Below are 22,933 nucleotides of genomic sequence, written 5' to 3' on the forward strand. Positions count from 1 at the left end.
TAGAGCTTATCATGCCAAGACACACATGCATCAAACACTTTGTACCTCTTGGTCCCAAATCCACCCACTCTACCAATCCACATATCTAACATTGCCTTCATAAAAGAATTTACATTCTTAGAAGGGCTAGGGATACACAAGAAAGGATCCTCATAGCTTGTAAGACTAAACTTAGCAAGTAATGATTCTAGATTATCATGCCACATATCAAACAAACCTCAAGTGATAAGAGTATCAACACAAATGGGCATTTGAAAACCAATCACATTCACTTGTTTCATTAAATCATTATCACAAGTTAAGGTGAGAATACTTGAACCTTGGGAAATGGGTGATTCATCTCGACATTGCTTCCATGAGCTTATTACCGTTAGGAAGTTAATCGGTACATCCATGACTCGGTGTTCACATTCTAATCCTCCCAATTCTTGTCTCATAAAATTATTAAAGAAAAAAGACAAGTTATAAGTGTTAGTGAAATAAGGTTCATTCTCCTCACCAAGGGCAAAAAGGATAGGGTGATTTAGAGCCCTCCCAAGGTTGATCTTAGAATCTAACAAGCAACTTTTTTTCCTCACATGCTTGTAGTTTTTCTCTCTTGGTTTCTTTGATTCACAATCACCCCACCACTCTCTCTTGGCTTTTGCGTCTCACATTTTCGCCTTTTCTCACACTCTATTGGCTTTTGAAGCATGCTCCCGCTCTCTAGCTTTTTCTTTTTCTCTCGATTCTCTCTCAAGTGCTTGTTTCCATTATCAACCTCATGTAGCTTTGGTTCGGTGTTCAAGATTTGAAGGGCATTAAACGACTCACATTCGTTTCCGGCTTCCACTATGCTAGACACGCCATTATTGAAAGTTGGGCGTGCGTCTAATTCATGTATGACCATGGACTCTTTTTCATCCTCACATTGCTCTTCATCATCATCGACAACAAAATCCACCATATGCTTGACACGCACTTTAACAATGTAGTTAACATTGTCACACTCACTTTGAATCAAGCTCTTTGAAAGAGGAAAATTGGATGACAACCACGACGAAACCTTTGTGTTATAAATAGGATGAGATAGGTCCACCTTCTTTGGTGGGATGATTCTTCGGCTTGTGTCTCCACCACCATGTCGAGGGCTTGCGCTCTTACTTGCTTTACTTGAGACTTCCTCCCCCTTTAACCACTCATGCACCTTATGACGATCATGATCCCTCATCCACCTAGAGTGAGACTCTCCATGAAACATTGGAGCTCATTCCCTTCTACTCCCTCTAACAAGTCCATCATCATGGTAGCTTGACTTGTAGCCACTCCTACCATGTCTCTCTCGGTCACTAGGTGCTATGGATTGGTTATGCCTAACTCTATCTCTAAGATGGCCTCATGAAATGCCGTAAATCCGCCTTGCCTAGCATTCACATTGCCCCGCACCTCGTGCATCTCTTTCATGATTGAGGAGAACATCTCTTCGATAGTAACATCGGATGATGAGGCAACTTCCTTTATAGGCGAGTCATGCCTAGAGTTCACCATTTCAAATACGTACAAAACAAATTGCACAAGACTAGGGACAAGTTCGTTTTTGTTACTAACACAAACAACACACACACACGAGAATGGAGAATTTAATGAGGAGCTCACTTCCCATAATATGTACCCCTTTCCCCAAAACTCACACCCAATGTCGCTCGGAAGACATAGAAATTTTTGTGGCTAGGATACTTTCCCTCACTTGCTCTCAACGATGATAATCCACAAGGGTAGCACAATTCACAAACAAGATATGCAACTAGACAAGTAATTACTAGTTCTAGAAACCAAAAGATAAGTGAAAGTAAGGTGCTAGGCCAATGGGACAAATCAACAAACACTTTGTGTGCACAATTTCACCCAACAACAATAGACCCAACAATTGATGCAATTTTTGTCTACAACTTTGGAATAATCATATTGACATACCCAATGACACATATAACAATTTATAGCTAAAGCCCATGGATATATTTTGGAGTATGACTTTTTTTTTGACAATTTCTTTTTTTTTTGTTTTTTTTAAACTTACAAGAACAAGAACCAATGGCTCTTGATACCAAATAATGTCAATCTTAAGGATTCAAGACACATATGTTTGCCCCGGACTTGCTCTAGTAAATATTTCAACAACCCAACAAATCCAACAACAAATGAAACAAAAAAAAGGTGGAAAAGGAAGAAGATGAATGTGTTATAATTTAGATAGATGCTTAGAACCTATGGACCTTCTACAAAATAATGAAGACAACCCAAGACAACTTTCACCAAAGCAAGAATCTAATGGCTCCACAAAACTAGCAACATAAAAACTAGTAAAGCATACCTTAACATTCAACCTAAGCCCGACAATTGATTGGAATGCAACCAAAAGGGATTTTGATAAATCTTAAAAAATGAAGATGGGTGCTCACAAATGGAGTCTTTGTTCTTACAATATCATTCAAAGCTGCCATAGAAAAACCATAATATGTCTATTTATACTAGGAGTGAAAAATGAGCAACATAAAACAATTCTTGGTCAAAAAGACACATCCCGGACAAAACGCCCGACCGGGCGTTTCCCTAGGCTCATTTCGCCCGCCAACATGAAGTTTCTGGACAAAAATCGATCTCTCGACAAAAACGCCTGACCAGGCATTTTGCATGAGGAAAAGCGCCCGCGCGTTTCATTCTACATTGACCGACTTTCTTAAAACGACCATAGGTTCCTCATCCAGGCTCCGATTGAGGCATGCAAGATACTCACATGATGCTATTTCGACGATGAAGACAATGGTTGTCTTAGGAGAGAATTTGGATTTTATCTTCATAGGAAAATTCTAGTTTGAATCCGACCTCCAAATTCGGCTTGGCTCCTTGTCATGTCTCCACTTTATTCTCGGACCCTAATCAACCTATGACCCGCGATGTCTTGGTAATTTATGATGTTGTGTAAAAATTCTTTTTTTGTGAATGCATGTTAATGGAATTTCGTTTTAATGAAGAGCTTTAGTTGTATTCCGACTCAGGGAGTGACGCACAACCGTTATGCTTCATTTTTTAGTGACGCATAACTATCATGCGTCATTGTTTAGTGACGCATAACCATTATGCGTCGTTGTTCAGTGCCGCATAAGCATTATGCGTCTTTCCTTAGCGACACATAACACTTATGCGTCTTTGGCTAGTGACGCATAAAGCTTATGCGTCTTCCGGCGGGTTTTAAACAGGCAGCGAAGGCAGAACACTTCGCATCATAGACAGAAAGCCGCGACCTAAGCAACGATTCCTAGTAAATTCCGATGATTCCCAGTAAATTCCGACGATTCCCAGCAATTTTCGGCGAATTTCCACCATTTTGCAACCATATTCCGGTAATTGTTCTTAAATTTGGCTAAATACATCATTTATGGCATAATTTGTGCAGGTTTTCCGTAATTTAGCAAAATTAGGGTTTATGATGAAATTGATGGGTTTTTGGTCTATTTTTGTTGTTTTGTTGCCTATACTTAGGAATTATGATGAAATTAGGGGTTATAATGAAATTGATGGAAATTTTTGGTCGATTTTCTGTAATTTGTGTATTTCATATGCATATTATTTAGTAAAATTAAGGTTTATGATGAAATTGATGGATTTTTTGGTCGATTTTCCGTAATTTGTGTATTTCATATGCATATAATTAAATGGGTAGAAGTAATTGATTCAGTTTTTGTAATTGCGCCCCTTTTGTTGCCTAATTTGAATCTTGATGATGTTTCCAAATTGGAATATAGATTGTCGTTGTCAACTGAAGTTGCAATTTAGTTAGATTGTTGAGTTTTTATGAACCTGAGGATCCATCATTACTATTTCATCAAAACGAACACATTTCAGCCTCATTGTTGGCAAATGGCACAACAAATGTGTTGAGAGTTCGTAGGGCGAAGAGTAAGGTTTGGGCAGTGCCAATACATGAAAATGTGATGTATTGGCTTTATGTATGGGGGTTCAGAGGCGTGGTTGAATGTGGAAGGCCGATGAGGATGGACAATGAGCTTATAACTGCCTTGATCGAGCACTGGAGGCCTGAGACACACTGTTTTCACCTTCCAGTTGGTGAAGTTACCGTAACCTTACAGGATGTGCAAAGCCTGTGGGGTTTGAGAGCAGACAGTCGTGTTTTCACTGGCCGTGACTACCCTGTTGGATATGAAGATTGGCCCAACAAGTGTAGAGATGTGTTGGGATGGATACCTGACGCAAAAATAGAAACGAAGCACGGTGGTTTGTTGATGACATCTCTGATCCACCAAGCGACGATGCCGTTGGGTGATGGGCTGCATGATTATGCATACATCTAAAGAGCACGCATACATGCTCTGATCTTGTTAGGCGAGCTTATTTTACCGGACACCACAGGGTGCAAGGTCCCCTTTATGTGGTTAAATGCCTTTGACGATCCAGAAGAAGTGGCTAATATTAGTTGGGGTAGTGCTGCTTTAGCATATCTGTATCATTATTTGTGCGAGGCTTCTGTAGGCAGGCAGAGAAGAGATGTGGATGGACCTATGGTTCTTTTGCAGTTGTGGGCGTGGGAAAGAATGCCTACATTGAGGCCAGCCTTCTTGATATCGCCTATGCACACGCCGTATACCCCGTGCGGAGCCAAGTAATGCATTTTTTACATTAACTCACTTAATTATGTACTTTTTTGGTAACTTATTTTGACATTAATATTATGTATAGGTGGCACGAAGTTACTGAAATTGGAAATGCTCCCCGACATTCAGTAGCTCATTATCGTGATCAATTATCACTGATTCGTCCGGACCAGGTTAAATTTATTTTTGTTGTCTTAGTTAATGAATTTACTATAGTATGAAATTAATTGTGTTTTTCATATTATTTTTTTGTAGTTTCTGTGGACACCGTATGCAGATTATATCCTGCCCGATTACTACATTGATCCGACTACATCCTTCTTGTGCGACACTTATTTGGCGTGCTGGTCATTTGTCGAGGCACACGAGGCTGGACGCGTTTGCCGACAATTTAACCGCTACTAGCGTATTCCTCAGTATTGTGATAGGATGCTGCATAATGCCGGACATCTGATTAAAAGTCACCGCCGTGGGAGGAAGGGCGTCGATTGGGCTAAGGTACATAAATTCTTCATTGATGAATGGGATTTGAGACACGACAGGTTCCAAGCAACTTTTGACCATGCCACGGCGACCATGGATGGTCGCATTAATCATAGGATCATAGTGCCGTACCTAGTTCAACCTGCGACACAGTCAACTGTTGGGATGAACGAGTCAGCCTCTTCAATGAAGAAATTGGTATGTTATGTTTTTGTATATAAAATGTATTTTGTTTGAAGTTTGTATAGATTGATTGTAATGATTTTATTTTTGTTATCTAGGTTGAGACCCTTCAGGGGATATGGCATTTGACCTCTGAACATGACACAGACCCTCGGTTACGGCAGATTCGGGAAATGGCTGCTGAGGCCCTTCGTACGACGGATCATACTGATGTGATGGAGTATCCAACTTCGCAATGGCGAAATGTGGTCATGCCGCCACGCCCTCCAACTTCTCTTCGTCATGGACTGCCGGGTGTCCGGACAGGTGGACACGAGATTACACGACAGCATAGGTTGTCGCAGCAGCAGCAGCCGCAACCTGAGTATCCGGTACCATAGCCCTTGAGTCCGGAGTACGATCCCCCAGGATAGTCTCAGTTGAGTGGTGCAAGCCACGAGCCCTCGCAATGGGGAGCACGAACATCATGTGATTCATTCTTTGGCGGTGGGTTTGATTGGGATGCAGCTCAACCAGGACGTGATCCATATTTTCAGAATTATCAATTTGTGGATCTTGTGGGGGAAGAAGAGGGCCAGGAAGAAGATGACCATGAAGACGAGGGCGGGGAAGACGATGATGAAGTTATATTTCGACCACCGATCGAGGGATCCTCACGTCCAACTGTGAAGAGTTCATCAAGTAAGATTGGGAAGGCTATGCACAATGTATTAAGGGGATTTTCAACAAGGAAGAACAAAGGGAAAGCTCCAACAAAGTTCACGCCTCCGGGGAAATAATATTTCAACAAGGAATAACAATGTAGTTACATTCAAATAGTTTTTCTATTAGTACTAAAAAAATAGTCATCTAACAATTTCTTGTTTCTAGTTCAATTCTTGCAAAAATAATTCTCATGTTATATTTGTAAGTATTATATTTGTAGAAGTTGTTCGAGCTTGTGTCCAAGGGTGGAACTGTTAAAGGACTTATATTTGTAAGTATTATAGAAGTTGTTCGAGCTTAGATGAGTTTATCTAGTGTTTGAAGTTAAAATAGGTGAGTCCCGTCCACTGTTAACACCGGTGCGGCCTTCTGGAACGCATGTATTGCAGGCCCAAATGCCCAGAAAACATAGTTGACCACTCAACAACTCGTTGTGCTTCCACTCAACAATTGTGCCCAGATTATGTGACTGGAGTTCGAACATGTAGCTTGGCAACTGTCTAAATGATTCCTCACATCCACCGTATACAAACTCTATAGCCTTTCTCTTTGCATACCATGCCTTCTTATAACTGATTAACACACCAAATATGTCTTCAACATCAGCTATTATTGAGAAGACCTTGAAATCGGCACATTGTCGCACATGATGTCGAATCAACAGAGCAATCATTGCCAATGAAAAGTTAGCATGATCTCTGTTAGCACGATGGCCTACACAAGTATGTCGATCCTTCTACTTCCTAACTTCCCACATATCGTCATGCGACCTTTGTGTAACTGAAACCTCCCACTTACATTCCCTCACCTTTTCAGCGTCGGTGGTACTGATGATTGATAAGTCGTATTCTAGGCCTTGGTTACTGGTCAGTATGGTGTGTATATTTGAACTTTATCTGCAAAACAAGTTGCTTAAGCGTGCAGGTTGAGTGTTCTAACCAGTAGGGAAGCTTCGGAATAACTCAAGTGAAAAGGGTGTCAGGATGTTGCTATCCTGATCAGTATACATGCTAAAACGGTTCGAGATGGAGAAGACGGATAGCTGAGGCTGATTACCCACAGTTAAGGGCAAATGAGTCATCTTACAATAAGGATTTACCCTAAAATCAAGGGCAAGCCTCCCTATAAAAGGAACCCACTTGGAGAGAAAAAGGGAGATCTATTTTCATCATCATCACTCTTAGGTAGAATTCTCTCGGTAGTTCAGTCCTTCAGCCCAGTCCAGAGTCTTGTTCCTCGCCACTGCCATGGTCACTTGAAGATCAAGAAGTTCCCAGAGTTCCAGACGTTCTCATCCAGTCAGCAAGATCGTAGTTAGAAGTTCCATCGCCCGGCGTGGCAAAACACTTTTATTTCCCTTTCGTAGTTAAATTGCCTGTTTTTCCTTACGCTGGATCTTTGTTTGCTTTTGAATTTCACTGCCTAAAAGTACTTTGTTTGAAGATCCAAACATGTTTTATGCTATGAAGTTGTTTTCTGTTCAGTTTACTTCGCCGATCTCCTTTTCCTTCTGCCTAGTTAGCTTAGATCTAGAGTTTCTGGTCGTTTTGAGTATCGAATCGTGTGTTTCCAGTTAGTAGTTTATTTCTTCGAGTTAGCATAATCTGTTTACTTTTATTTCATAGAGGTTTGTTTCATGCAAGGTGCAGTTATGTGTTTCCTGTTTTCTTCCATGCTGATCAGTAGGCTGGATTTCAGTTTCGATGTTTGATTTTCGATTTGGAATTTTTGATTGTAGATCTGTGTTCGTGAGTTATTAATCTGTGTTTTTATGGTGCTGAATCTGGTTTGTTTTCTGATTTTAGTTTGTGTTTGTTGAAGAAGATGATGTCCATATCCAAGTTTGGGACCACTTTTGCTTTTTAGATGCTTTTTGCTTTTTGTCCTTCACCTTTAGTACACCCTGCAGATCTGTCAGCCTAGTCACCACAACTACCACTTATTCTCTGCTTTTCTGTTTAGCCTTTTATAGAAACTTAGTACTTTCCGCATATTTTCTGTTACACCGCATCCACCATAATTCCACGTACACCACTACATGTCGACCACAATTCACCCTTCCTAGTCAGTAGGACACCATCTTAATTTCCCGTCTAGGTAGAGACTCAACCCAAGCGTGGTAGATAACCAAACCATCCAAAATATCACCGCAATCTGTCCAACCGTCACCATCTCTGTGGGATTCGACCCCTACCTTCACTATACTACCTAGTAGAAGAGGGTTGAGGATTTATTGATACCAGGTTTTAGGCTTAGCAGGGGATTGTTTCATCCTGATCAGTAGGATACATCCTTGCTTGAACGACACCTACGCAAACCTGCTCTTTCAAATGGCGCCGTTGCCGGGGATGGATGGCGTTATTAGTAGCTATTGTGCGTGATACTTTGGCGTATATATTGTGGATAACTTTTTCTCTTTCTTTTTATTCCAGTTTATGAGAAGCAGCTCGGCTCCTGACCAGTGGAGGCAGAAGATACTTCAGCGAGGATCTATACTCGTAACCACTCGATCCGGCTTGTCGACGACTTTTTCTGACTTAGGTTCGAGTAGTGACGAGGAGCAATACACCATAGAAGGCCCAATACCTGAAGAGATACCAAGGATAGAGGGAAACTCGAGAAGGATGGCCGCTCAAGGAGAAGAAGATCCTAAGATCGGGACGCTGAATGCACATACCGAGGGAGAACCACCTCAAGCCATAGTTGTGACCCCAGGGCAAACTGCCTGTGATGTGAAGCCTCATGTGATCGCAATTCTGCCTACATACTGCGGGAAGAGTTACGAAGGGCCTTACGAGTTCCTTCATGAGTTTTGTAAGATTTGTAGGGCGCAGAGGAGGCCAGCAGGGGCGACCGAGAATGATTACAGATTGAAGGCTTTGCCGTTCGTTTTGAAAGGGGAGGCAAACACCTGGTTCATGCGCCTGCCACCCAACTCCATTGAGAGTTGGGCCGATTTCAAGTCAGCATTCTTAGGCGAGTTTTTCCCATCGTCGAAGACAAGTGCGCTGAAGAGAGAGATAACTAATGTGAAGCAAGGGTACGATGAGCCTTTGAGTGATTACTGGGCGAAATATATGAGCCTTTTGGATGCGTGCCCCAACCATCGCATGGCGGATATTGAAGTACACCATGTCTTTTATGAAGGGATGAACAAAGCTACCAAGGATCTAGCGAATTCCTCGTCAGGAGGAAGCTTCACGCAGCTAAGGGTCAGCGAAGCTAAAAGGGTCCTAGGGAAACTGTTGAGCGCAAAAAAGGAGTATGACAATTCCAGAGATGGTTACAGCAGAGAAAGGATTGCCAGCGCCTTGTCTACTGACCAGGAGCAGAAGATAGAACAGAAGATGGACGAATTGAAGAAGACGCTCTTGAGCGCAATCGAGAAAAATGTGCCACCAACTTCCCCAGCTGGAAACTACAAGGGTGCAGAACAAGGGAACCAAGGGCCGAGCTCTGATCAGCCAAACGACTTGGTTAGTATGGAGCAGACTAATGCTGCCGGGTAATTTAACTCAAATGGGAATTGGATCCAGGGGAGACAGTGGGACGCACCATGGAGGGACCATCTAAATTTTCGATGGGGAGATGGAAGCCAAAATCAAAACCAAGGTCAAGGTCAGAACCAATACAATTCCCACCCGAACCAGAATTTCAACCGTGGCCTGGAAAATCCAAACAACCAGTTCAACTGGTCAGGAAGGAACCAACAACCCCACAGTCAACAACCTCAAAACCAACACCCACAAAACCCAAACCCTGTTTATGTACCACCCCACCAGAGGAACTTTCAAAATTATCAGAGTCAACCTAACCAAGGACCACCACCTCAGCAAAACCCAACCCAGTTCCAAAACCAGAACCAGAACCAGAACCAGAACCAATATCATACTGACCAGTACAACCCTCCTGGCCAGTATAACCAATACCCACCTAACCCGAACCAGCAAAATTTCCAAAATTTCCAGCCCAACCAAAATTCCTAGTATAACCAGCACCAAGGGCCGAATCAATCCCAATATCCTAGCAGGTCAAGGAGATCTATGGAGGACATGATGGGAGAATTGCTCGCATCGCAGCAAGGTATCAAGGGTGAGTTACAATCCCATAATGAAGTAGTGCAAGGGATGCAGAGTGCCTAGAAGGAGCATAAGACGAACATGGATATGATGAATAGGCAGTTGGCCCAACTGGCCAGTTCGATGGGTGAAATGAAAGGAAACTCAGGGAAACTCCTGTCCACAGTCTATGTGCCTGAAAAGACGAATGTGAGCAAAGTCACACTACGATCCGGTACTACCTATGAAGGACCCCAGCCAAAGAAGTCTAGTGGAGAACCAAGTGGAGCAACATTATTGGGGGACGTTGTCTCGGAAGAAGAGCTACGCAGACCTCTACCCCAGATGCAGGACCCATTTTTCTTGGGAGAAACACCATGTGGAAAAGGCGAGCCCGAGAACGTACTGGTCAGGAAGGAACCCCATCAAGAGGTAGAATCCAGAACGAAGGGAACTCAGACCCAGAATCTGCCCAAGGAAGGTCCCAAGAAGGTTGGTGAGGGACCGGTAGAGGAGAGAAAGGGGGAAAAACCATTCCCTTACCGTTTCGTAACTAAGAGGAAGAAGGAAAACCCAGTGGATTACTTGTCAATTTTCGGGAAGCTGGATGTTACCATACCATTCCTCCAAGCCGTGAAGATACCCCCACTTGGGAAATTCATTAAGGAATTCATAGCCGGGAAAGCCCAGGAGGATGGAAAGATCATGGTAGAAGGGATCGCGTCTGCAATTGTGCAGGAGAAGCTACCGCCCAAGAGGGCCGATCCAGGTATGTTCACTTTGCCTATAACTATAGGAGATGTGAAAGTCGAGCATGCAATGTGTGATTTTGGAGCTTCTATTAATGTCATGCCTTTGTCGATCTATAACCGATTGAAGGGGGTTAGATTGTCGAATACTAGGGTGTTGATCCAACTGGCTGATAGGTCATGCATAAGTCCTGAGGGTGTTTTAGAGAATGTGTTGGTTTGAGTGCATGATTTTACCTACCCTGCTGACTTTTATGTGATCAAAATGAGTGAGTCCGAGGCTAGGGAATCGAGTGGCATCTTGTTGGGAAGACCATTTTTGAGAACGGCCAAGACGATAGTAGACATGGCTAAGGGAACAATTTGCATTGATTTTCATGGGGAGAAATTTACTTTTGATATCAATAAGGCCATGAAAAAACCTATAGATTCTGAAAACTCGTGCTATGTTGATGTGATTGACCCCCTAGTCCATGATTTTCTTGAGACCGAACTATTGCAGGAGAAACTCCAAGCTTTAGATGTTTATGAGCAGGCTGACGTAGAAGCTGCTGCATGGTGTGATCTGATCAGTAGCCAAGGGTTGACTGATGAAGAGATAGAAAGAGCAATTATGAACTTTTGTCAGAAATCAGAATTTATTGGAGCCGCAGGGGCTCAACTACCAGCCAGTACAGAGGAATTCTCAGATGGTGAATTAGAAAAAGAGGGGGATGCTGCAAAAAACCTTCTACCCGCAGACACACTTCCCCAACAAGTAGATTTAAAGAAAACTGCCAACAAACAAGCCTCGGTGAGACCCTTTTCAAACCTCCGAGAGAGAATTCCAGAAATACAACCGCCGACTGAAGAGCGGCCGCCAAACCCACAACCGCAACCACAAGAGCCGATTCCTCAGGCTCCGGCGATGATTCCCTTGAACGAACTGGTGGAGTTCCTCAGGCAGCAGGACCCAAATAAAGATTGGGCGGCTGTGTTGGCGGGTTTTAACCAAATCGGAGGCGGATCAAGCATGACCGGAGGAACCCCGATAGTACCTACCCCAGAAACAAATGTTCAGCCCACAGTGCACCCACCGACTCCCATTCCAACTTCCTCAACAATCCCACCAGAAAAGAAATCTCCCTTGGCGACCGCACCATCAGAATCCTCAAAACCCTCCCCGACTCGCCAACAAATCGAACCAATGGATGTTGACCGTCTTTCTGCCTATTGTGACTCCGACCTAGGGGAAGGTGAATGGAAGGCAAGGGAGGAGCAGAAGAGCCGGGAGGAAGAAGATGAATCGGAGAGAACACTGGTAGCGGAACTCGTTCCCCAAGAAATGGAAAGGGAGGGGATAGATCTGAACGAAACGGCCCGAAAAAAAGTCCTTATGACTGATGAGGAGTTTGAGGAGCTTTTGAACGAGGTAACCAGGATGGAAGATGGCACTTCCAAGAAGGCTGAGGGTCTGGACCTCGCATCGGAGGCAGTAGGAGAGAGTGAAGAAGCTGGTACAAGGAACGACCCAGAAGGCCTAGCCCACCAGCCAGTAGACAAGGTGGAAGAGAAACAGACTGAAGAGGTAGAGCCGAAGTCGGTGACTCCCCAGCCAGAAGCAGGGGGGAGTGATACACAAATCGAGGAGAAGAATACCGAGGTACAACCAGCGGAACCAGAGCAGGTGGTACCACCAGTATTGAAACCGAAAGCAGTTAAAAGAAAATTAGTGTTTAAAGGTGATCCAAAGGCAGAACGGCTGAAGCCAAAGAGAGTATCGCAAAGATGCTTCGGGAAATGGACATCCAACAAGGCAAGAGCAAACACGGCAGCAAGTGCGTTGGAAATCTCTAGTGAAGAACACAGGGCTACTCCTACAAAACCTGGGGAGGAATCCTTGTCGGCTACCAACTTGAAAGATGCCTCGACAGCAACCGAAGTGGTCTCACCCACGCCTAGTGATCAGAGGGAAGAAACTGACACGATGGCTGAGGGTCTGGACCTCGCATCGGAGTCAGTAGGGCACCTAGAGCCAGGAGATGACAGTACCCATATCCGCTTGGAGACCCGGTCTACTGCCCAGAAGGAGCCTTCAACACCAACAGAGGAGAGACCGGAGGAAAATGAAGACGGAGATGAGGACAGATACCGCAAGGAGAGGAAAAGGAAGGGGAAAGCCCCTGTTAAGAAGAAACCAAGCAGTAAGAAGCAACGCACGGTCAACACCGGCATCGCCATCACAGAGTCAGATCAGAGAGCCCCACCGCGCCGAAAGGAGCTGAGTGACAGTGAGTATACCGCAAGTGAAGAATCGGGGTCAGAAAACGACGTCTCCCTAGAGGACGAGGAGTATGGGGAAAAGCAGCTCCCACACAACCATCGAGAGTTGATGCATCATCCCGTGGAAAGATTGAAGTACCAGCGTCGGAAGGTGGAGCTCACTGACGAGCTAATAGAAGACATGAAGCACTTCAGCACTAAAAAGCTTCAGGATGCGTTTGATGACAAGGACGACAACAAGCAGATTAAGAGTGGGAAGGTACTCTTTTTCCCAGCACTTGATGAATTGAATTCCCGTGAGACTCTCTTGTTGCATTTGCGTGCGTTGGGATTTGATTGGTTGTTGGAGAATGGGGATCCGAGTATACCTATAAGGCTGGCAAATGAGTTTTTCACTACCTTTAGATTCAAGGTCACTACGGATCTGGTTGAAGAGTCCATAACCTTTAGGGTATTCGGAAGAGAGGTGAACATGAGCTTGATTGAGTGGACGGTCAGATTGGGAATGTGTAGTTTAGGAGAGGCCATAGGGCCTGAGTGGAGAAGTAGGGAGCGGGGAATTCCCCGCAGACATGTGGAATTTGAGCCCCAGGAGGCATGGGAGGAGTTAACTCACCCAGTCTCTGGAGAATTTGCATCCACTATCTCTCGCTCAATCCATTTCAATAACCCATTCCTACGCCTAGTCCAGCTTCACTTGGACTTCAATTTGTTGGGCCAGTCGAACTCCGCTGTTAGGACATCGATGACGGAGTTATACCTTCTCTGGTGCACCAAGCACGGAAGGAAGTTACATCTGGGATTTTGGACCGCCTACCAATGCCATCTAATTGCCACCCACCCAGCGAGGAACCTCTCCCTCTGCCATATATTGGAAGTTTTTGTCAGGAACAACATAGCTATCTTGGAGGGAGAGGACTTATCCCCCTTGACATTGGTCGACCCTCCCGGCCTCTTTGATACACCATTGTTCATCCGAATGAACACCGTTTACATGAGGCAGGGCATACCACGTTTCTACGCGATGGGAAAAGGAGCTATACCAGCCGGGAGAGCGACGGCAGCCCAAGGAACACCAGCGCAGGAGCAGAGGCATGAGAGATTGGAAAAAGCAGTGGCGGAGTTAGCCGATGAAAATAGGAAAGCAAGGGCGGAGTTGAACCGTTTGGCAACGGTGATGGGAGGAATCTTGAGGGAGTTAGCTGCTGAAAAGTTAGTACGAGAAGCTGGTACAAGCGGCCACGGAGGCCAGGAAGTCGGATCACAAGGACCCCAAACAGAAGAGGAGAGACAAGAGGACGGAGATGCCGAGGAGTCGGCCGAGCCTGAAACAAAACAGTCCGAGAATGAGGAGGAGCAACCGCAAGAACCACCTGCACCACAACCTGCCCCACGAAGGAGCAGGAGGAACAAGTGACTACCACCCCACCTGACCAGTTAGTTTTCTTTTTATTTTCAGTTTTTAGTTTTTCGTATTTTAATTGTGTTTTATTTTTTTTAGGTAGTATAATCCGTGTAGTATGTGAGCAAACCCTTTTCATAACACTTAGCCTACGCAATAGTCTAAGTGTGAGAAGTCAGGGTTCGCTATTTTGACGCATGTGTTGTGTTTTTTTTCTTTGTTTTGTTTTCATAAGCATGTTGGCTCACACTTAGCCCATTGCATGGTCTAAGTGTGAGAAGTTTATGTATATATGTGTTTTGTAATTATTGGATTCTGCTTAGGTTTTAAACTCTCCCACTTAGCCTACTTTATAGTCTAAGTGTGAGAAGTTTTAGTTTTTAGCATGTCGTTTTGTTTGTCATGTTTGTGTGTCCACTGTACTGGCCATTACCTTTTCCACTTCACAGCCTTATCTGAGGGCAGACACTTGTGAAGTGGGAGGGGGACGCAATGGCCAATATGATGTATATGTATATGTGTGGTTTGTGTTTGTGCTTGTGTTAGTGTCTTGTTAGGTCTAGTTTTTTTTCTTTTGTGTGTTGATTGGGCTTAAAACTCAACTGTCCTGAGCTGACGGTGAGGGGAATTGAGGGAGATACGACATGCTGGAAAACAGAAACCACCCCCCTTAGTACCTCCTAGCCAGGATAGATGATGCGAGTATGAAAGAAAAGCCCACACTTAGAGCCAAAACACAAAAGCCCTCTTTAAATGTGAGTTAAAAGCCTAAAGTGGAACCACTTTCCACTAATTCAGAAAAGAAAAGAGTGGCTGCCACAGGGTGCCTAGGGTGAAGTGACTGCGTGTAGCAACACTGAAGGAAGTAGGAAACCCCCCCCCCCCCCGAAAAAAAAACCACCTTTAGAACCCATTTTCTTAACTCTTTATACCCAGATATATACCCCTAGCCAATGGGATTGTGTGTGCAAGGCATGAGACGATTGGAGCTTACTGGCCAGAAAGGTGTATAAGAAGGCAGGAACCAGCTGGGCAAGGAAGTTTGGAAGAAAATCGACCAGGGAGTCATCCCAGGTCCAAAAAAGAAGAAGAAGGTATAAGGGTGGCGAAGCCACAAAGAAAAAAAGGGGGGGAAAGAAAGAAAAAAAAAGAGAAAAGATGAAGGAAAATGGTCAGAAAAACTTGGCCACAAAAAAATGAAGAAGGCATAAGGGTGGCGAAGCCACAAGAAGCTACTGACCAGTTGGAGATCAAAACCAGAAGCGCCAGCCAAGAAAAACAACTAACCAGAGGCCCAAATGCACACAGTTCCCCCACATCAAATAAAATAGAAATTTTTTGAACCTTAGAGCTTTAGGAACATCCACCCAAAACACTACAAACCAATAGCCCCGTTACAAGCCTTTAAGCCCTTCAGTAGTTGCACGTGAAATCTAAGTCCGAAGCAATTGTGGTTGAGCACTATTAGAGAACAGTCCTAACATTCCCGGAGAGGTATGAGTGACTAAGTGAACCTAGTGTTTGGCTGAAAGTTTGGGCGATCTTGACGAGCGGATATACTGACTAGGAGAGAAAGGGGGGGCGGCGGAAGTTCAAGGCTGTCTAAGGCCGGATTGCACCTGATCCCGAGGGGAGGGATGGTTGAAAATATAGCCCGATCTTTGTGTTTTAGTCTTTTTATGTTTGTTTGTGTGTTTTTCTATGTTTGTTCAAATGTTTTTCTTTGCGTCGTAGTATAGAGTCTTGTTTAGGTAGATTCGGTCAGGGGAGTAACCAGGCTATAATTCGACTTATTTCTTTTTGTTTGTTCTTCACGCTTGAGGACAAGCATGTGGTAAGTGTGAGCAGTTTGATAAGTCGTATTCTAGGCCTTGGTTACTGGTCAGTATGATGTGCATATTTGAACTTTATCTGCAAAACAAGTTGCTTAAGCGTGTAGGTTGAGTGTTCTAACCAGTAGGGAAGCTTCGGAATAACTCAAGTGAAAAGGGTGTCAGGATGTTGCTATCCTGATCAGTATACATGCTAAAACGGTTCGAGATGGAGAAGACGGATAGCTGAGGCTGATTACCCACAGTTAAGGGCAAATGAGTCATCTTGAAATAAGGATTTACCCTAAAATCAAGGGCAAGCCTCCCTATAAAAGGAACCCACTTGGAGAGAAAAAGGGAGATCTATTTTCATCATCATCACTCTTAGGTAGAATTCTCTAGGTAGTTCAGTCCTTCAGCCCAGTCCAGAGTCTCGTTCCTCGCCACTGCCATGGTCATTTGAAGATCAAGAAGTTCGCAGAGTTCCAGACGTTCTCATCCAGTCAGCAAGATCGTAGTTAGAAGTTCCATCGCCCGGCGTGGCAAAACACTTTTATTTCGCTTTCGTAGTTAAATTGCCTGTTTTTCCTTACGCTGGATCTTTGTTTGCTTTTGAATTTCACTGCCTAGATGTACTTTGTTTGAAGATCCAAACATGTTTTATGCTATGAAGTTGTTTTCTGTTCAGTTTACTTCGCCGATCTCCTTTTCCTTCGCCTAGTTAGCTTAGATCTAGAGTTTCTGGTCGTTTTGAGTACCGAATCGTGTGTTTCCAGTTAGTAGTTTATTTCTTCGAGTTAGCATAATCTGTTTACTTTTATTTCATAGATGTTTGTTTCGTGCAAGGTGCAGTTATGTGTTTCCTGTTTTCTTCCGTGCTGATCAGTAGGCGGGATTTCAGTTTCGATGTTTGATTTTCGATTTGGAATTTTTGATTGTAGATCTGTGTTCGTGAGTTATTAATCTGTGTTTTTATGGTGCTGAATCTGGTTTGTTTTCTGATTTTAGTTTGTGTTTGTTGAAGAAGATGATGTCCATATCCAAGTTTGGGACCACTTTTGCTTTTTAGATGCTTTTTGCTTTTTGTCCTTCACCATTAGTACACCCTGCAGATCTGTCAGCCTAGTCACCACAACTACCACTTATTCTCTACTTTTCTGTTTAGCCTTTTATAGAAACCTAGTACTTTCCGCATATTTTCTGTTACACCGCATCCACCATAATTCCACGTACACCACTACATGTCGACCACCATTCACCCTTCCTAGTCAGTAGGACACCATCTTAATTTCCCGTCTAGGTGGAGACTCAACCAAGCGTGGTAGCTAACCAAACCATCCAAAATATCACCGCAATCTGTCCAACCGTCACCATCTCTGTGGGATTCGACCCCTACCTTCACTATACTACCTAGTAGAAGAGGGTTGAGGATTTATTGATACCAGGTTTTAGGCTTAGCAGGGGATTGTTTCATCCTGATCAGTAGGATACATCCTTGCTTGAACGACACCTACGCAAACCTGCTCTTTCAATGATGCATGCCCCTGTTACTGTCGTTCCTGCTGGAAATTTGCATACGGCATGCCACCTTCTTAATTTGCTCTCGACGACCTTAAACTGTTTTTCATTCCACAAACTCCACATAGTTATAGCAGTCTTCACATGTAGCTTGGAATTAAATTTTGTTCCCAACACAATCTGATGCGGCGCATTCTCATCCCAATACAAAAGGCTGTGTTCATTACAACCAACATCATCAGATACTCCAGACGGACGACTTGGTAATTCACGAAAGAATCTAAACCTCCTAGGATTGTACTCCGGAAGTGGTTGTTCACCTTGCATAATAGGTTTACATGGTACTATCTCATCATTAGAAATATCATCAACATCATCAGCACCATCACCATCACTGAGATCGGGGTCTGGCTCTATCTCAGATAGTGGCCTTGGCTCACCAAGATCATCTGCAACATCTACCACATCGTTCAATCCAACACAAACATCAGCAACATCTGCAACATCTCTCTGCTTATTTATACTATGATCAAAGCTCATATGCTCCACCCTCGCAGATGATCCAATACCACAATCAAAGCTCATTTGTTTAACCCTCGCAGATGATCCAATACCATAATTAACAACTGGTGGGATTTCTGAACTCCTCACAGGTGAATACTCAACAAATAATTCAATACACCCACTTGAATTTTGAGCATTGTTGAACATATACATCACACTTTCATCATTGCAAATCACAGAACATGTATAACTCATACCGGAAGCAAAGACTATACATTGTCTCCATAATAATTCAATTGTGTGTCGGTTCATATCTATTCTCATCGCATCACATATCATTGCTACCAATTCATAATAGGAAACACATGAATTTAATATGATGGAGCTCCTCGCACGAGGTGGTTCATAACCAATACCCATATGTGGTAGTTGAACTACTCTACCACCCCAATACAAACTCACAAATACTTGCATGATTTCTGCATCAAAAACATTTAAAACAACAACAATTATGAACATTTTTCCTACAAGCCCTAATTTTATAAATTTGGTAAAACTAACAAATGAAAGCAAAATAAACATGAACAATGATGAATGTAGCTAAATTGATGAACAAATTACCGGATCTTATGGAGATAACGTTGGAAATCGTCGGAAATCGCCAAAAACCCGAGAGAGGAAATGAAATTGTATTCTGTGCGCTGCTTCTGCCTGTGGGCTGTTAAAAGCTGACTGAAAGACGCACAACCATTATGCGTCTTTCGTTAGTGACGCATAAGCATTATGCGTCTTTAAACGACGCATAACCCTTGTGCGTCATTAACGAAATACGCATAAGGGTTGTGCGTTCATTAATAACGACGCATAACTCTTATGCGTCACTCCTCCCTTCGGAATACATATAATCTCCTTCATTAAAATGGAATTCCATTAGTGGAGTATAACAAAAAAAGAAAGAACTCGATGTTGAATATCTAGATTCACATCATCCTCTTCTTCTTTGTGAAAGGATTTGTCCTCAAATCCGGTTCTTCGATTCTTCTTTGGGACACCCGGATTTACATCATCCCCTCCTTCTTTTGAAGGATTTGTCTTCAAATCCTAATCAAGTATACCTACAAAATCGAGCGAGTCCAAATCAAATATCATAGTTCTAGAAGTTGGACTAGGCTTACCAAAGGTGTTGTGGGCTACATAGTCTAGCTCGCACATCACTACGTGGAGTATATCTAGTGAATATATGGTCTCATGAATCATACCATCATCGTGATCATAAAGTAATAACAATATTGGAAAAATTCGGCCACTAGAGATTAGGATGCTATCATCAAACAATGAAGTTTGTATCAAGTAAAGAGCATAGGATTTCCAACCTAACCATACTACACATGTGAACTCAATTTCATAAGCAATGTTATGGTTACCAAGATTTCTCCTAACACAAATGGGCATCCCATCAAGACATTTTCCTTGATCATACTCTAACGAGTCCGAAATATAATTTCCATCCTCGGGAACTCAATAATTTATTTGGGAATTAATTTATCAATCTTCAACTCGATTATTAAATTAACCCCAACTCCCAATAATTAAGTCTTGGTCCAACAAGTTACGTGTGAAGCCCATTCCAAGGAAAATCCGTTGGCCCAAATTCTTCTCCAAATAATCCAAATTAAATCCCATGTGCGGCAGCCTATTTGCTAAATTAAAGCAAGGGGCCCAAACACTATATTAAATCCCCTTGGCCCAAATCGGAATTGAAGTCAACCACCCATTTACTCCCTTCCATCGCCACTCCTCTATCCTCATATTTCCATCTCCCAATTCAACTTCTCAAAGAAATTTAGGGATTCCAGACTCAATTGATCACAACGGCTCCTCCCCCTTCGACGCGTCGCTGTCTTCGGCGAGGTCGCCGACTCTGTTCTGCGTCGCCGGAGCCCGCCAATTCGCCCCCTTCTCCTCTGAAATTCAAAGTCCTAATCGGAGGGCAGCGACATCCTTTCCTCTTTGACGAAGTCGCCGCTGTCTCGACGGGGATCCCGGAGTCCCGTCGGCGCACGCACACCATCCGTCACGTCTTCGTCGCGGCCATTCTCGGCGGCAGATTCGCCGCCTGCACTACCTCCGCCATTGGCGCGGTTCCGATGCTGCACGAGGAAGCTCGGGGTCGTCGTCGCCTCAGCCTCGGCGAGTGAAGCTGCTGACCGCTCCAGTCTCCGCCGCATCGGCGCTCGCCCGTCGTCGGACAGCCCTCCGCTCCTAAGCTAAGCCTCTTTCCCCACTTATCGTTATTCGATTGTGGTCTCTTGGTTCAAAAAAAATTGTGATTCTTGGTGGAGGGATTTGATTTCTGGAATTGATTCTTAGCTATTATCGTCATGCCTTAACCTATGCATTTGGGAGCATTAGCTCACTGGAATGTGCTTTTGTTGTCTCTACTTTAATGCTTATACATCGCTATGCTTGAACTACTATACGTGAGCACGTTCTACTTGGGAGCTACGGTAATTGAGTGCTGGTACTATTTCTATGTCCTCTAAGTTCTTGATATCATGATGCAAAAAGGTATGGGGTATTGAGGGAATTACCTTGCTTGGTGATTCCTCTCGGTATCGGGCTGATCCTTGCCTCAAAGCCTCCTCCTTGCTCCTCCTCCTTTCCTTGCTGCACTTCTTAACTTTGAGTGAATTTGGGGCGTCGAATTTGTGGGGAGGAGAAGGGAGATGAAGCTGTTTATATAGTCTTTATCCTTGGCACTTTGTGCCAGCTTTCCTTAGAGATTGTACTTCTAATTTAGGCTGCATGGTTGACTCACTTTTGAGTTTTGTGTTTATGCAAAACATACTAAGTTGGTGAAATCCTTGGGGAGAACAAACCCCTCTCCTGGCTGCCCCCTTGAATCTCGAAAGAAGGGAAGCCTTCTTCTCAAATTCTTGGCTTGTGGTTGATCTCTATTTCTTTGGCTAGCTTGGGTTAGCTTCTAAAATGATGAAAAGTTGGGAAGGGAGCCATTTGGGGCTGACCTTATTGTCAAATCTGCAGCCTTTCTTGTTGCTATGAAATGTCCATTGCTCACTTTCTAAATTTAGTTGTGCTCCCCATTTTTCTCATGTGTGCAAAGTATTGACCTCCCCCTTTTTGGTGTTGATTTGCAGGTCTAGGGCTGCCTCTTCTTGGCTTTATGGAGGGGATTTTCGAGAGAGCTGGAGGGGAGAAGAGATGAGATTTGCTTACACTCAGAAGCCCTACTCTCCTACTCATCCTAGTTTTTTAGTAGAGAGAAATTGTATATCCATTCTTGTGAATTTCTTGGATTTAGAGCTCAAAAGTGGTGTAGTATTTTCTTCATTGGGTATTTGGATGTAGAGTTATTTGTATGCATTCATTTTCCCCTAATAGCACTTCAATTACTTTTATTCTTGCAACTCTTCCTTTGTACTCCAATTATTTCATGAAATTGTATTTGCTTTTCTTCAATAAATTCCAATAATCTCTTATTTTAAATCCTTGCTATTTAAATAGAAATCCTTGTTGCACTTAAACTTTCTTCCTCAACAAAATACTTAATTCGATTCAACGTCGGAGATTACAACGAGATATCCTTCGTTCATACGGGCATTAATCGCGCTAATAAATCCGACTTAACTAAAATAAAACGATTAAAATCCGGGGCGTAACAAATGAAGGGAGTTGAGATGAAAGGTGTTGCCATGGTATTTTGGTAGTAGAATCTTTTTGCAAGTTTTGGTTTAATAGAAGATCATCTGCTCAATTTTCCAAAGCCAAAGGTTGGGTTCATACTTGAAGGAAATAATGAAAATTAGCTTAATTTTCTACTAGTATGGTCCACTTTGGACTAGGTCATTCTATCTTTGGTTTAGGGCATATGCTTGATATGATGGAATGAAATGATAGAATCAAATGTGATTCCTATTTCTATTATATTTATTTGCTTGTTATGATGGGACGAATGAGAAAAAATTGAATGAAAAATGTAAAGGAAATTCAAAACACTTGTCATTTCATTTCACCCTCATTCCATTCTATTATACCAAACATATTCTTTCTGGCCCCTTCAAAATACTTTCCTATGGTAAATCAAATGGACAAGCCATTAAGTTGGTTGTTGCAACTTTTTAGGCTCATATGCACCGTAGTTAAATAAATGTATATTATTTGAGTGGTAAGACGATAGATAATTTACTTGACTTATTCCACTTTATTATGACTCTAGATTCTAGTCTTAATATAACCAATATTAACAGTACGTCCAGTCTGCCACTATCCCATTATCTTCACCATTATAACCCCTATGTCCACTACTAATTCCAAAGTTGACTAGACTTGTAAAAATTAGTGTAATTTCACTGTAGTACTTTCAAAATGAATACTTTAAGGGACAAAGTACATTTATGTGTAGAAAAATGGCTCTCCGTGGATAATAGAGTAACATCAAATTTTAAAGAATATAGCAATGGGACATGTTAAATGGATCGGTAAAAGGGTTTGTATTTTCATTGATTTGATAACTGTACATTGAGTACCATTATATAGTAACTAGGGAGGATTATATAAGGTAAACCTAAATTTATATTTGTTGAGTACA

At 43.0% G+C, this 22,933-nt stretch overlaps 2 protein-coding genes across 3 annotated transcripts; both read left to right on the plus strand.

Moving 5' to 3' along the window:
• Window positions 1-2,238: 2,238 nt before the first annotated feature.
• Window positions 2,239-6,227, plus strand: LOC121781300. Of its 2 annotated transcripts, XR_006046173.1 has the most exons (3): window positions 2,239-4,657; window positions 4,735-5,330; window positions 5,414-6,227. XR_006046173.1 is itself a non-coding variant. In XM_042179042.1 (2 exons), exons 1-2 carry the CDS (start codon window positions 5,079-5,081, stop codon window positions 5,693-5,695), a joined length of 534 nt encoding a protein of 177 aa, XP_042034976.1. In that variant the 5' UTR covers window positions 2,239-5,078; the 3' UTR covers window positions 5,696-6,227. The 2 variants fall into 2 exon arrangements, 1 of the variants encoding a protein (XP_042034976.1); XM_042179042.1 differs by having other exon boundaries at window positions 2,239-5,330.
• Window positions 6,228-10,222: 3,995 nt separating this feature from the next.
• On the plus strand, window positions 10,223-14,821 carry LOC121781390 (fibrous sheath CABYR-binding protein-like). The gene is made up of 5 exons (XM_042179139.1): window positions 10,223-10,570; window positions 11,456-12,238; window positions 12,299-13,582; window positions 14,093-14,301; window positions 14,815-14,821. Exons 1-5 carry the CDS (start codon window positions 10,223-10,225, stop codon window positions 14,819-14,821), a joined length of 2,631 nt encoding a protein of 876 aa, XP_042035073.1.
• Window positions 14,822-22,933: the final 8,112 nt, after the last annotated feature.

This window comes from Salvia splendens, chromosome 20 (assembly GCF_004379255.2).
Source record: "Salvia splendens isolate huo1 chromosome 20, SspV2, whole genome shotgun sequence".
Classification (NCBI taxonomy): domain Eukaryota; kingdom Viridiplantae; phylum Streptophyta; class Magnoliopsida; order Lamiales; family Lamiaceae; genus Salvia; species Salvia splendens.

Coding starts and splice junctions, on each gene's coding strand:
- LOC121781300 (XM_042179042.1), top strand. CDS start 5,079: ATGCTGCATAATGCCGGACATCTGATTAAAAGTCACCGCCGTGGGAGG. Junction 5,331..5,413: donor CCTCTTCAATGAAGAAATTG/GTATGTTATGTT, acceptor TTTGTTATCTAG/GTTGAGACCCTTCAGGGGAT.
- LOC121781390 (XM_042179139.1), top strand. CDS start 10,223: ATGGGTGAAATGAAAGGAAACTCAGGGAAACTCCTGTCCACAGTCTAT. Junction 12,239..12,298: donor TTGAGGAGCTTTTGAACGAG/GTAACCAGGATG, acceptor CTCGCATCGGAG/GCAGTAGGAGAGAGTGAAGA. Junction 13,583..14,092: donor TGAGCTTGATTGAGTGGACG/GTCAGATTGGGA, acceptor TACATGAGGCAG/GGCATACCACGTTTCTACGC.